The following is a 13,937-nucleotide window of genomic DNA, read 5'->3' as shown; positions in this document are numbered from 1 at the left end:
GTTCCCCCACCCGGGCTCACCTGGCCGTGCCCCGGTGCTCTGCATACCAGGCCGTTATCTTTTCTTCCCACATATCTGCCGTCATCTGATACTGCTTGAGCACCTGTCGGGGAATGGGAGGCCGGGGAGTGGAAGTCCAGAGAGAGTGGTGCTGGGGAGTGGGTGTCCCGAGAGAGGTGGGGCCAGGGAGCAGGAAGCTGGGGAGCGGGAGTCCAGGAAGAGTGGGGCCGGGAGGCTGGGGAGCAGAAGGCCAGGGAGTGGGAGCCCAGGGACCGTGGGGTGGGAAGCACCCAGCTTGTCAGACTGCAGACAGAAGCAGCCCGGGGCGGCCAGCGGGGGACCTGTCCCTGTGCCCCGAGGCCCCTCTCCCCTCCCCCGCCCTCCCCTCCTCTGAGGGCCAAGCCTCGGGCTTGGACACTTACTCTTTTAGGTAAGAGCTCCTCCTGGGCCAGGAATCCGGGCTCATGGAAGCTGGGGTCGTAGTCCCCGAACTGCAGGGGAAGAGTAGGCGTTCCAGGGTGAGAGGCCCGGTGGGAGGGTGACACAGGGAGAGAGTGACCGGAGGCCGGCCAGAAAGACGGCTCGGCTCAGGCTCTGGGCTGAGGACCGCACGGTCCAGTACCCGGTTCCGGTGGGGTGAAGTGGACCCCGAGGGCAAGTAGAGGTCTCAGGGCCTCCACGACCCACGGATTTCCACCGTGTTCACCCCTCTGAGAGGATCCGGCCGAGCACCGGGCTCCCACGGAAACAGGGGTCACCCCCGTGAGCCCCTGCGCCCCCACCCACTCCTCTTCCTCACCCGGCCCACTCTCGTCACCCACCGGACCCCTCCACAGCTGCCGGGGCCAGCGGGGGTGGCCGCCAGTGGAGCCCTCGGCCCTGAGTGGCGCGCTTAGTCGGCCCTGCCAGTCAAAGGCAGTTTGCCACTGGAGGCGGTTTGGTCCCCTCACCTTGGCCTGGACGGCGTACGAGGCGAGCAGTACGGTGGCCTCTGGAGAGCAGTAGATCTCTTCATCCAAAATCTGCTGCTTCACCTGGCGCAAAGAGAGACGGCGGCGGGGTGGAGTCGGGCCCAGCCCTGTCCTGTCCAGCCCTTTCCAGCTCAAGGAGACGAACCCGGGACCGCTCAGAATACCGGGCCCGACGCCTCGTTGGCGCCCATGGCCGTCGACTGCCGAATCCGTCTCCCTCAGCCCCGGGCCCGGTCGACGTCCACGTCGGCATCCCACTGGCCGAGTGGACGTCCTGCGTGGGTCCAGCTGGACGGACTGCCCTGGGAGGCCTCACCACAGGGCCCAGACTCTGTCCGTGTCCTCCTCTCTTTCATTTAGATAAACAAGCCACCCTGGGGGAAATTGCCAGAGGAGAGGGGAAACAGGCATTGAGAGGGAAATCGGTCGGAATAGTGTCCTAGGGTCAGGGTTCGACAAAGCTCGATTTGGGTCACTGTCCCACTGAGCTGTCCAGGGGTTTCTGACCAGCAGCCAGGTGTGCACTCTGGGCCGGTGCTGCTCGCCGGGCCTGGGACAATTAAGACCCAGGCATGACGGGGCCCAGGGACAGCCAAGCCCGGCATGGTCCGCAGGGCCTGTATGGGCCACCCTGCAAGGTTCCCCTCAAGATCACTGAGGTCTGAGGGGCAGGAGCCAAAACGGGCAGGAAGTCAGACTAAAAAGGCTGGCAGGCAGATGAATAATGGATAGGCAGGAAGGCAGGCAGACAAGTGGAGAGATGGGCAGAAATCAGGCTGGCAGATGGACAGTGGGGCAGGAAGGCAGGCACCCGGACAGGAGGACTGAAGGACAGGAAATCATGCAGGCAGAAAAAGTCTAGACGGACAGGAAGTCAGACAAACAGGTGGACAGACAGGCAGGAAGTTAGGCAGGCAGATGCAAGGGCAGGCAGGCAAGACTGACAGAAAGGCACAGACCTCTGGGTTCCATCTGAACATCCCAAGATCAGGAGGAAGGAGGGTGGCTTTGGCATGCAAACGTTGAGAGTTAGGGGCCAGGAAAGTTCTTGTTTTTTCCATGTGAATCGCTGTTTAACTCCGAATCGGGGAAACGCTGGAAAAAGCGGCATTTGAGACTCAGACCCAGAGACTCTGAGGGTGAGGGTGAGGGTTAAGGTTCACCGATTCCTCGTCTCTCTCCTCCCCCACCCTGCCCCATAGGGCTCTCCAAGTTGGCCTCAAGATCGGCACTGGGACCCATCGGGGGGAAGATGCAGGCGATGTGCTCCGTAGCTCAGCCTGAGCAGACAAATTTTCTCTCTAACTCTCAGTTCCTCCAGGGACTCAGTTGTTTCTACCCAAAATGCTTTCCCCCAGAATCTGGGGAGAACAAATTATGAGGATAATTTGCCTATTTAGGCCACTTCTGAGTGAGAGAGGATCTCCCCCACCCCCATCAAAAGCCGACGGGACTATTCCCTCCCTGGGAGCCTTCAGCAGCTCCGGGTCAGGGAAACTGAGGCTCACTGGCCAATCTTATCTTCCTTTGCAGCATGCTCAGGGGCGGTAGGGACATGACAGTCGGATTCCTCTGCCTTCATCCACCGGAGGACAGAATCGATGGATCCGACTGCTATTGCGGGTAGAGCTGGGCTGAATTGTTCCAAAGGAAAGCTGGAAACTACTTTTATTTCCAGAGTGGAAAGAAGATGGTTTTACACTGTCACGCCGATGCAAGCATTCTGTAGAAGACCTTAGCATGTGATCGAGATGGAAATTTTCCATACGAAAAGCCAACATCCAGGTGATGGTTGTCGATGCTCATTCTGCAGATCTTTGTCTTCCGGCTAACCGGTAAGGGCAGTGAAGGCAGTGTCTTTCCATCGGTCAATCAGTGGTATTCGCTGCCCGTACTATCACAATATCACAGGTCAGCGGTTGAGGGCAGGGACGAGTCTACCGACTCTGTTTTAGTGTACTCCCCTAAGCATTTAGTACAGTGCTCTGCACACAATATGTGCTCAATAAATTCCCCTGGTGCTTGTTTGATTGCTTGATTAAAGAGTCAGGACGGAGACCAGTCTGCCCCTCTGGATGGGCCTCTCCCTCCTCCCCCAGGCTAGGCTTTATATCTCAGCCCTCAGGGCCAAACCCAGGTCTAACAACGCCCAGAACTGCTCGGGTGTGGCGAGAAACAGCCCAGAAGCTCCTGGGAGCAGCCAGGGGTCTGAACATGTTCTGCCACTAACGGCCAGGTGTGACTCTGGTTCTCTACCACCGGGCCGCTGCACAAGTCCAGATTCGTTTTTGGAACTTGTTTTCCTGTTTTGCATCCAGAAGAATTTTGCTAATTGCCTCCCTAAACGTTAAGGCCAGTCGAGACAAGCCTCTAAGGAAAGTTAGGTTTAAAAAGTCCAGGGTTTCTTAGAGGGGGAAAAAAATACAAAACGTTTACCCTTGGTTTTTCATCCTGCGAGAGACTACCGACATCTCCCTGCAGATGTTTGAGGTTCAGAGAACCTGCCCAACAGCATGAAAAAATTCCACTCACCAATATAAGTGTTTTCTGGCTCTTACAACAGTACCTATGGGAACCTTAATTTCTTTTCCATTTGCATCCATGAGCCTTCTCACCATTCCTCCATGACCAAGGGAGCGGAGGGAACTGGAATTTGGAAAATGACCCAACAAGAAGTAATCAAACCTTCCAGGTTCCAAACCTATTCTCGTTTTTCCCTCACAAGGGTGAGACTTTCTTCTTATCCTGCTAGACCGTAAGATCCGTGAGGGCAGGGGTGGTGTCTACCACTGTTTTATTCCCGAGCGCCTAGTACAGTGTCCTCTGCATACGACAGGTAGGCAGTACAGTGCTCTGTGCACTATAAGCACTCAGGAAACATTATCGACTGACCTACTCTTTAGCCTTCCACAGCCACAGAGCCAATCGTGGCCTAGGAGAAAACACACAGCTCTCCAAGTCTGGCCGTGACCCGAGCGATCGTCCTCGTCTCGGACAGGTGCGGAGTCCCAGTTTAGCTGCGTGGATGATATAGTCAGAAACTGAGATCCAATTCATCCAGTGGGGGTAAACACAGTCACTGACAGTCTCCCTTTTCAAAAATCGGAGAAAATGGCACCGACACGCCCAGATTTGCACTCCTGCTTTATAAGGTAGCTGCTGAAAATGCTCCATGGCCCAAGGTGGAAAAAGAGGCAACGGCATCTTTCTCCTGGATGCTAAAACCAGCCTCTTTTGCCTGTCATGGGTGGAAACTCTGGCCCGAGCTCGCTAGCGGGCAGGCAGGTCAGTGCAGGAAATGAAATTTCAGGTCCTGGTCCAGAGAAGCGACGATTAGGTCCTTCCACTGTTTATGCCTAATGAGCTCACATTGTACTTTCCCAAGTGCTTAGAACACTGCTCGCTCTGCACACAGTAAGCGTTCGATAAACACCACTGATCAGTTGCTTGACAGTGTGATAGTTTGATTGTTTGACACCCAGCTAAAGTAGGTGTAAGAGTGAGAGCAGGGACTGTGTCGTAGCAGACCGGAGATCTACCTCCCATTTCAGGGAGCCTGACGGCACCCTACTCCGGGAGCCACCGAGCCTTTGGTTTGGGGCAGGGCAGCAGGACGGGCCGTCAAATACCGGGCCAGTGTTTCAGAGGGCCGGGATCCGACTGCCCACCCAGAGCTTCTCCTTTGTGTCAGGATCCGTTGCTGCTGACCGAGGGGCCTGCCCACGTGAGCACCTGCGGTGGAAAGTCCATCACGTGTCCAATTCGTGTCCACATGATGTCCACGCGTAGACGGACCTCTGCAGGGCGATGCTTCGGCCTCTGTTTGGCAACCCTCTGGGCACCTCCCAGTCTTCCCACGGTTCCTGCTCAGGCGGTGCTGGCAGCGGCTGCTACCCACCGAAGCAGTCCGTCTACTGCGGTGCCACCCCTTCGCCTTCCGACCACTCTGGGGCATGGTCTGAGCCTGCCCTCGCTGTCCCTTTGACCCTTATCCCTTCTGCCCTCCTGGCTCGTGGGTTTCCATCGCCACCCGACTCTCAGGGTCTGGTGAGGACCGGTAGTCACCCTCTGTCCCTCTAGTGCCACCCTGCCAGGCTGGTTTGGAAGCGGGTGAACCGACTGTGCCCCGGGACCCCACAGGTGGTGATTCCATCCCGCCAGGTGAGGTTGAGGGTCACCCGCGACACCGAGAAAGTACCTCAAGCGGCCAGAGAGGCTTGCTGTGTTGGGCCCCAATCTGAGAGCTGCAGATTGGAGTGGGCGCTCCTTCAGCAATACGGATCTGCAGTGGACGTGAAGCTCAACCATAATGCTCCACTGTTGCCACATTTTGCCCATGGGCCGGAGGACCCTCTAGACATCTCGACAGGTGCCCCATCCGGTCAACGACGAGCCGTTCCGGAAAAGGTGTCTAGTAAGTGGCTTCGGATTTTGCTTTCGAGGCCCCGTTGGATTAATGTTTCCGGTAAGTTTTCTAAGAGTCATCAGGAGTGAATGATAGCTCCCCGGGACCGCAGTGGCGGTGGTAGTTGTTAAGTAGTAGTAGAAGTTTTCTACTTCTTTGTATGGCGAGGCATCATGAACTAGTCTTCTGCCTAAGTAGCAGAATTTGGGGAGGAAATAAGCTCCGTGTCGCTGCCGGAAAGCTTCAGGCACACAAGCAGGCTGCTCTGCCCTGAGATTTTTGGGGCTGACTGTCAGTCCTCAGGGTTGTGCTGACCTTGGAGTTGTAGCATCCCTGACGTGTTTTCTACTGACTGAGTCCCTGGAGCCCAGTTCCCCCCAGGACCCCCTACTACCCACCGCTTCCCCGCCCCCACCCCGCCACCATGACCACCTCAGAGATTTTGGATAGCTCCCTGAGGCTGTCGCATTGGAAGAGTTCCCCGGTGAATATGGACCGTATCGGACACCTACTCCCTGTTCCCTGGTCCTCCTTCCCTCCTTCCCTCTCCTTCCCTCCCTCCCCTCCTCAAACATGGCGGCACCGAACAGGTTGAATGGGATCAGACCTGTCACCCAGCTCTGAGCCCGACAAGGAGAGGGAAAATGCACCTGAGGCAAAGATAGCGTCAAGAAGCAGCCCAGAGGTCCAGGCTTGTTTGGGGCTCAGCACCTTGCCTAGGGCCTGCTCCAAAGGGGTCCTGACAATTATCCAGTAGTTTGGCAAGACTAGACTTGAGACCAACCTGGAGGAGGCCGAGAATTAGGAGAGATTTTGGGGGAAAATCAAAGTGATCTGATTGCCCTGACCTGCAGGAAGAAGAGGTGTTGGGTGATTTCCTGAAGGAGCTCTTCTTCCACCTTTTCAGGATAAAACTTGGCCACAAACCGAAATTTAATCGGATCTTCTTTTGGAATTTCTTGCTCCAAAACCTGTTTCAAGAGGGTGTAGATAGAGGCGGGGTGAAGACCGGGCAGCAACACTGGCCGTTGGAGAGATGAGCAAGGGCAGTGCCCCTGCGCTCCCTGCCAGCCCTCCCACCCGGGGGAAGGTGTGACCAAGCTAGATGGTCCAGGGTCTGCGCCTTAGTCTCAGCTGGAGGCCCAGGTGCCCCATCCAGCCAACGACGAGCTGTTCCGGAAAAGGCGCCTAGTACTCCTCGCTTTGGATTTTGCTTTCAAGGCCCCGTTGAATAAATGTCGCTGGTCAGTTTTCTGAGAGTCATCAGGAGTGAATGATGGCTCCTCGGGGCCACAGTGGTGGTGGTATTTGTTAAGCACTTACTAAGTGCCAGGCACTGTACTAATCTCTGGGGTGGATACAAGCAAATTAGGTTGGACACAGTCCTTCTCCCACATAGGGCTCCAAGTCTTAGTCCCCATTTTCCAGAGAGGGAACAGAGGCATGGAGAAGTGAAGTGACTTGCCCAAGGTCACCCAGCAGACAAGTGGCAGAATCGGGATTAGAACTCAGGTCCTCCTGACTCCCAGGCGTGTGCTGTATCCACTAGGCCCCACTCAGTGACACCAAGGCCCTGTGTGACACATTGGCCGACCCAGGTCAATCTGGGGTCCCAGAGCGCCTCCCTTGGCCTGCCTTACCTTCTTTTCCATTTTCAACCAGACGCTCATTCCCTTGGAAGTGTACTGCAAGCCAAAGAACCAGCTCTCCCTCAGGCCCAGGGCTTTGCACACCAAATCGAACAGGTCCTTCCCCTTCCATTTCATCTGAAAGAGGAACCGCGACGGAAGCCCATTGGATAACGGCCGAGCCCTGAGACTACTGGGAAGCGGCATCTCAACCAGTCGGTCAGTCAGTCGTATTTATTGAGCGCTTACTGGGTGCAGAGGACTGAACTGAGTGCTGGGAAGAGTACGATACAACAATAAACAGACACTTTCCCTGCCCACAACGAGTTTCTTCTACTCTCCTCCTGCCTGACTTTAATCCGGTCTTCCTCAGACCTCGCCTCGCCCACGGGCGGTGGTCCACAGAGACCTCGGCGCTAAAAATCGCTTCTCCTCCGGCAAGACTTCCTGGACTAATTCACCTGGCCCTGGCCACATCAACCCGACCCCTACCTGAGCGCTTGTGGATTTTATTCCTAACTTCAGCACTCACGTTCTTACCCGTGTGTAATTTAATTAGCACATATCCTGGTATATTCAATTATTTAGTCAACTATTCCATCTTGCTACATTTGTACTCGCAGCTATTAATCAATCAGTCGTATTTATTGAACACTTACTGTGTGCCCAGCACTGTACTAAGCACTTGGGAGAGTACAATATAAGAGAGTTGGAAGGCACTTTCCCTGCTCACAACAAGTTTACATTTTAGAGGGGAAGCCCTACATTAACATTAATACAGAAACTACGGATCTGCACACAGGTGCTGTGGGGCTGAGGGAGGAGTCAATAAAAGGTGCAATTCCAAACACTAGGGTGACACAGAAGGGAGTGAGAGAAGAGGAAATGAGGGCTTAGTTGGGGAAGCCTGGAGGAGGAGTTCTTTTAATAAGACTTTGAAGGCGGGGAGAGTGATCGTCTGTCGGATATGAATAGGGAGGGCATCCTAGGCCAAAGGCAGGACGTGGGCGAGAGGTCGGCGACGAGATAGATGAGATGGAGGTACGGTGAGTAAGTTGGCGTGAGAGGAGTAGTGAAGTGTGCGGGCTGGGTTGTAGTAGGAGAGTAGCCAGGTGAGGTAGGAGGGAGCAAGGTGAGGTAGGAGGGGGCAAGGTGATTAAGGACTTTAAAGCTGATGGTGAGGAGTTTCTGTTTGTTGCAGCAACTGAAAGTATTTTGAGCAGTGGGGAAACATGGCCTGAACGGTTCTGTAGAAAAATGTTAAATGTTAAATCATTGCTCTTCCTCCAGCTCCTGTTCTTTGTAAGTCATTTTTGTCTGCCCGCCCCATTCTACTGGTTATGAGCCTGGAGGACGCATCGTGGTGTCTTGCTTCATCTGGACTTCCCCAAGCACCTAGCACAGTACTCAGTACAGAGTATGGGCTCAATAGGTATCACTGATGATGAAACCAACCTCACGTCGGGCCGGGAGACAGGGAGCCGACTCCAGGGGGGACTGGGAGACAGATCACTGACCCCATGGTGGACTGGGAGACAAGGTGCCAAACCCACGTGGGACCGGGAGACAGAGGCCCCCCCCCCAATGAACCAAGGGGGCTCAGGTGCCATTGAGCCGCTCAGACGGATCCTTCAGCCAACTCAGTTCTTAACTCTGATCTTGGGATAAAGACCATCTACTCCTCCCTTCGGGCTTGGTGATGCAGTGTTCGCCCTGATGATATGGCATATTGACAAGGGACCCAGGGGAGGGGGAAGTGGAGGCGATGATGTCATGGCAGACCACTCTGTTGATGGGCAGGTGACAAATCAGGTCAGGAAATGAGAGTCAGAAGGCCCCCCGCTGTCCCTGACCCTTCCTGTCTCCCAGTGGTCGTGGGGAACTCTTCCAGACTAAACATCCCTGGAACCCTGAGCCCGAGCCTGGAGCCCCTGATCTCTGAGGGGCCCCTGGAAGCGGGACTTGGGAAGGGGTCGTAAGAAAACACGCCGCCACTGTTCTGACCTCACAGCTGAACTCCATCTCTGCGTCCATCGTCCCCACTTTGACCTTGAAAGTCTTCGGCTGCTTCTTCTTCAATCCCCTGATGGACATTTTTCAGAGACGGCAATCTGGTGGGCCGGGGTGGGGCACAGGTCCTGAGAGGGAACAAGACTGCATCAACCGGGACTTCCCGACACAAGAGGCCGAGACTTTCTCCTCAAATGAAGACGGGAAAAGCTTTTTGGGATCTGCTGAGGCTCTGCCGTAGAACAAACCCCATCATGGCCCTTGTGCCATTTCATCCTCTCCAGGAAATCAATCAATCAATCAATCAATCAATCAATCGTGGTAATACACAGAAATAGACCCTGTTTCTGAAGGCAACACACCCACACCTTCCAGCCGGAGAGAATCATTTTAAGGGTCAATCATGTGTATGAGGTGCTTAAAGAGTGCCTGGCGCCATGCTAAGAGTGAGGCCACACTACCTTGGGCCACTGCCAGCACACAGTAAGTGCTCTATAAATATGACTGACACTGACTAAAAGAGAAGGGTACAAGTCAATCAGTCGGTCAGTCGAATTTATTAAGTGCTTACTGTGTACAGAGCACTGTACTGAGAGCTTGGGAGAGTACAGTAGAACAATAAACAGAGACATTCCCTGCTCACACGCTTACAGTCTAGAGGGAGAGACCAACATTAATATAAATAAATCAATTAGAGATATGTACCTAAGTGCCGTGGGGCTGGGAGCTGAAATGAATAAAGGGAGCAAGTCAGGGCGACGCAGAGGTGAGTGGGAGAAGAAGCAGCGTGACTCAGTGAAAAGAGCCCGGGCTTGGGAGTCAGAGGTCATGGATTCTAATCCCAGCTCCGCCACTTGTCAGCTGTGTGACTTTGGGCAAGTTACTTCACTTCTCTGTGCCTCAGTAACCTCATCTGTAAAATGGGGATCAAGACTGTTAGCCCCACGTGGGACAACCTGATCACCTTGTATCCCCCCCACCCAACGCTTAGAACAGTGCTTTGCACATAGTAAGCCCTTAAATGCCATCCAAAAGAAAAAAAAGAAGAGGAAAGGAGGGCTAAGTTTGGGAAGGCCTCTTGAAGGAGGTGTTGCTTCAATAAGGCTTTGAAGCAGGGGAGAGTAATTGTCTACTGGATATGAGGAGGAAGGGCGTTCCAGGCCAGAGGCAGGACTTGGGTGAGGGGTTGGCGGAGAGATAGAGATCGAGGTACAGCGAGAAGGCTGGCATTAGAGGAGAGAAGTGTGTGGGCTGGGTTTAGTTGGAGAGTACCAGGAAAAGACTGCAGACCAAAGTGTGTTCTTGATTGGGGGGTGGGGGGAGAGCCCCTGGTCAGTGCCCCTCCTCCCACCAGCAGGGACCCTGCAGAGGGCCACCTAAGGGCCCCCCTCCATGCGGCCTCCAGCGGGGAGTCTTCTGGGGTTGGGGTGAAGCGGGAGATCTAGGATGTCTCCATTTGCAGGCTGAGTCAGGGCCGGCCACGGGGGCTGCCGATCCAATGCCTCCTTTGTGAAGGGAGGAAACCTGCAGCTGACCCCCGGGCCACGGGGCAAGTGACCAGACGCCTCTCTGGGGTAGCCCAGCCCCAGAGGGCCACGGGCAGCCGGATACTCAGCAGGGCACGGGCTTGTCCTGAGCTCCCTCTAGGCCCGACGGCTGACACTGTGACACTGAGAGGCTTTGCTGAGGATCGGGGAATCCAGAGCTGTGGCCTTTGGGAGGCCAATCATACTTCAGGATGAATCAATCAATCCATGGAATCTATAGAGCCCTGATGGTGTGCAGAACCCTTGGGAGAGTCCAATACAACAAGGCACATTCCCTGCCTTCAAGAGTTTACAGTCTAGAGGAATGGCTAGGAACTCAAGGGAGAAAGACAGTTTCCCAATTAATCGCTTGGCTGTCGCTCAAAGATTTTGCTCTTCGATGAAAACAAAACAGCCAAGGTGGATACCTTAGAGAAGCAGCAAGGCCTAGGTGAAAGAACCTGGGCCTGGGAGTCAGAGGACCCGGGTTCTAATCCAGGCTCCACCACTTCTCTTCCAAGTGACAATGGGTAAGTCACTTTTCTTCTCTCTGCCTCAGTTATCTGTAAAGTGGGGATTGAAGTTGTGAGCCCCAGGAGAGACATGGACTGTGTTCAACCCGATTGTCTTGTCTCTACGCCAGCACTTAGTACAGTGCTTGACACATAGTAAGCACTTGAAAAATACCATTAAAACCCCCCCAAACTATGGTTTAACATCTTACAGATGACAGGATCCAGGGACTCGGCAGAGAAGAAATGGTTGAAACCCTGTAAAACCCGGCACAATAGAATTCTTTATTTTTAAAATTTGTCTATGGTATTTGTTAACCACTTACTACGTGCCGTGCACTATCCTAAGTGCTGGGGTAGATACAAGCTAGTCAGGATGAACACAGTCCCTGTCCCACCTAGGTCTCACAGTCTTAATCCCCATTTTACAGATGAGGTAACTGAGGCACAGAGAAGTTAAGGTCACCCAGCAGACAAGTGGCGGAGCAGGGATTGGAACCCAGGCCCTTCTGGCTCCCAGACCCCAGCTCTATCCAGCAGGCCATGCTGTTTCTCTGAATTCATTCCTGAAGTGACTCATCAACGAGCAGGATTAATAATGGCTCTTCCGCTTCCCCACCTTCGCTTCCATTGCCGAACTCAGTCAGTGCTGGGAGGAGCAATCCAGTCAAACCTTCCAGAATTTCCTGCTTTTTTGCCTCCCAGGGGAAAATGGCTGTCAAGCACGCTCTCTGCCCCCAGCCGGCCCACCCCCTCCGTTGGCGGTGGTGGTTTGGCGGGGTGGGGGCCGAAGCTCTGGGCTCCGGAGAAGCCCCCAAACCAGGTTCAGAGGGAGATGGCGATTCCGAAAACCAACGAGGTGCCTCTTGTCTCTGGGGCTCAGAATGCTGATGAAAGTAGGTAAAAGGAGCAAGAGAAAAGCTCTCCTCCAGACCGTAGCCCAGACAGAGAAAGAAAGCAAGAGCGAGCAGTAATTCCACCCCCTGGAACAAATCCGTTCCAAATACTACAGATCCCAAAGAGACGGCCTCAGGGAGCAGCGTCCACCAAAACCCCCTATAGTAGCCCTTGAGTGAGGACTTTCCCAGACGCTCCCTAACCCTTCATCCTGACTTTTCTTCACCAACAGAACAGCAGCGAGGGTGGGGGTGCATTTAGACAGCGCCTGCTTTGTGCTGAGCACTGTGCTACTTCTTGGGATGCATATGAAATCAGCCGATTCAGACGGAGTCCCCCGGGAGGCAGGAGGAGCTCACGATCTCGGCGGAGGGGGCAGTGGCAACTTGGAAGAGACGAATGCATTCTAGGCCGCAAGGCCACAGACAATGGGACCACTTAAAATCCAAGGATCAAGAGCCAAGGGAGGAGAACAGTCCAAGAAGGGGGCAGAGCGCCCCACCCCCACCCCCACCCCACGGCACAGTGCTGGATTTCAATTGTGAATTGAATTAATTGTGGAGTGAATTAATGCTTTCAATGTGCACTGAAATCCCCAGATGAAAAGAGCCACAGAAAAATAAAATATAGGGAGGTGTGTGTGTGCGCACGCGCACACACATGCGCTCTTACGCCTAATTATACCTCAAAGAGTATACCACAACGTAAATGCACCCCGAACGTTACCGAGAGAGACAAAGCCTGTGTCTGGTGCCCAAGGTGGTGGTGATCGTAGCCTGTTCAGGGATGTTCAGTCAATCATTTAATCGTATTTATTATTTCTTGAGTGCTCGCTGTGTGCAGAGCACTGTACTGAGTGCTCACTTTGGCGTTTCCAAAGGCCAATCCGGGTGACGGCACGACTAGGTCATCGAAACGGTAAACGCTCTCCTTGAAAAATCTCATTTTCATGCGTTGCCTGGAGCTCTTATTTGCTTAGAGTCCATCCAACTTTCCAGATCCCTTAGACTTTCAGTCTGCTCCCTAACTGCCAAAAGATGGGCCAACTCTACGAAAGAGTACATTTATTCATCTAGAGCTGACTTGAAAACCTCTCGAAGTGACTTTCCATACTCGGGTAGAGACGATACATGTACTCAGGGACCATAGTTAGGGACCATACATGTACGCAGCACTTAGGCAGATAGCCGTAATTTATGTATTTTTATTCATATCTGTCTCCCCTCTAGACTGTAAGCTCACTGTGGGCAGGGAATGCATCTTCAAACTCTGTTATGCTGGACTCTCCCAAACGCTTGGTACAGAGCTCTGCACACAGTGTGTGCTCAATAAATATGATTGCTTGATTGATCATTCTCTCTAAATACACACTTACCTCTATATAAAAATCTCTTCTGCAGAGTTCGAAGGCGTATCATCGGTCCCCACCCACGAGGAGATAAATAAATAAATAAATAAATAAATAAATAAATAAATAAATAAATAAATAAATAAATAAATAAATAATGACAACCCTTTTGTTCCGAGTCTCCATCAGTTTAGCTTCAGTAAATTGTTTTAGCTTTTCCTGTTTCCCTATATGCCATGAAAGGAGCGAGCCCCAGAGCCACTGCAGATAAAGAAGGCGTAGGAAGGGACAGTCTATTTTCCTGTCTATGGCTTTTTAAAATCAAGATTCTTCAGCTTCAGCAAATGCTGTTCAGCCAGCGGTGGTCTGCATGGTTCCCGCGACAACGTTCTTACCTCAGAGCGGGTTAGTCTTGGAGCCTGAGATTCCCAAGGGGTGGGAGGTCAGGGGGGCGGGAATCAGATCTCTGTTCAATGTCTTCTTCCAACCAGGGTTGTCTGGAAAGGGGGCTCGAGGTCCCAGGTGGTGCATTCAGGGTTCAGCGCTGCTCCAACCACCATTCGGGCCTGGTTTGTGCCCCACAGGAGTTGGAGAGTTGGAGAGAGGTTCTCTCACTCTCTCTCTTTCTCTCTCTCCCTCT

The 13,937-nt window shown here is 53.5% G+C and overlaps 1 protein-coding gene across 1 annotated transcript in view; it reads right to left on the bottom strand.

Moving 5' to 3' along the window:
* The window catches only part of LOC100093617 (merlin), a 24,687-nt gene extending 10,750 nt beyond the window's left edge, over positions 1 to 13,937 (bottom strand). Inside the window, exons 1-7 of the mRNA XM_029082368.2 lie at positions 13,693 to 13,937; positions 9,009 to 9,142; positions 7,017 to 7,142; positions 6,225 to 6,347; positions 951 to 1,034; positions 423 to 491; positions 21 to 103 (exon numbers count right to left, since the gene is read on the bottom strand). Coding sequence (XP_028938201.1) covers positions 21 to 103; positions 423 to 491; positions 951 to 1,034; positions 6,225 to 6,347; positions 7,017 to 7,142; positions 9,009 to 9,098 — 575 coding nt within the window. The 5' untranslated portion in view covers positions 9,099 to 9,142; positions 13,693 to 13,937. The remainder of the gene's footprint in view (positions 1 to 20; positions 104 to 422; positions 492 to 950; positions 1,035 to 6,224; positions 6,348 to 7,016; positions 7,143 to 9,008; positions 9,143 to 13,692) is intronic.

This window comes from Ornithorhynchus anatinus, chromosome 17 (assembly GCF_004115215.2).
Source record: "Ornithorhynchus anatinus isolate Pmale09 chromosome 17, mOrnAna1.pri.v4, whole genome shotgun sequence".
Taxonomy (NCBI): domain Eukaryota; kingdom Metazoa; phylum Chordata; class Mammalia; order Monotremata; family Ornithorhynchidae; genus Ornithorhynchus; species Ornithorhynchus anatinus.
The sequence above is the reverse complement of the archived record's forward strand: the minus strand, read 5'-3'. Positions and strand labels throughout refer to the sequence as shown.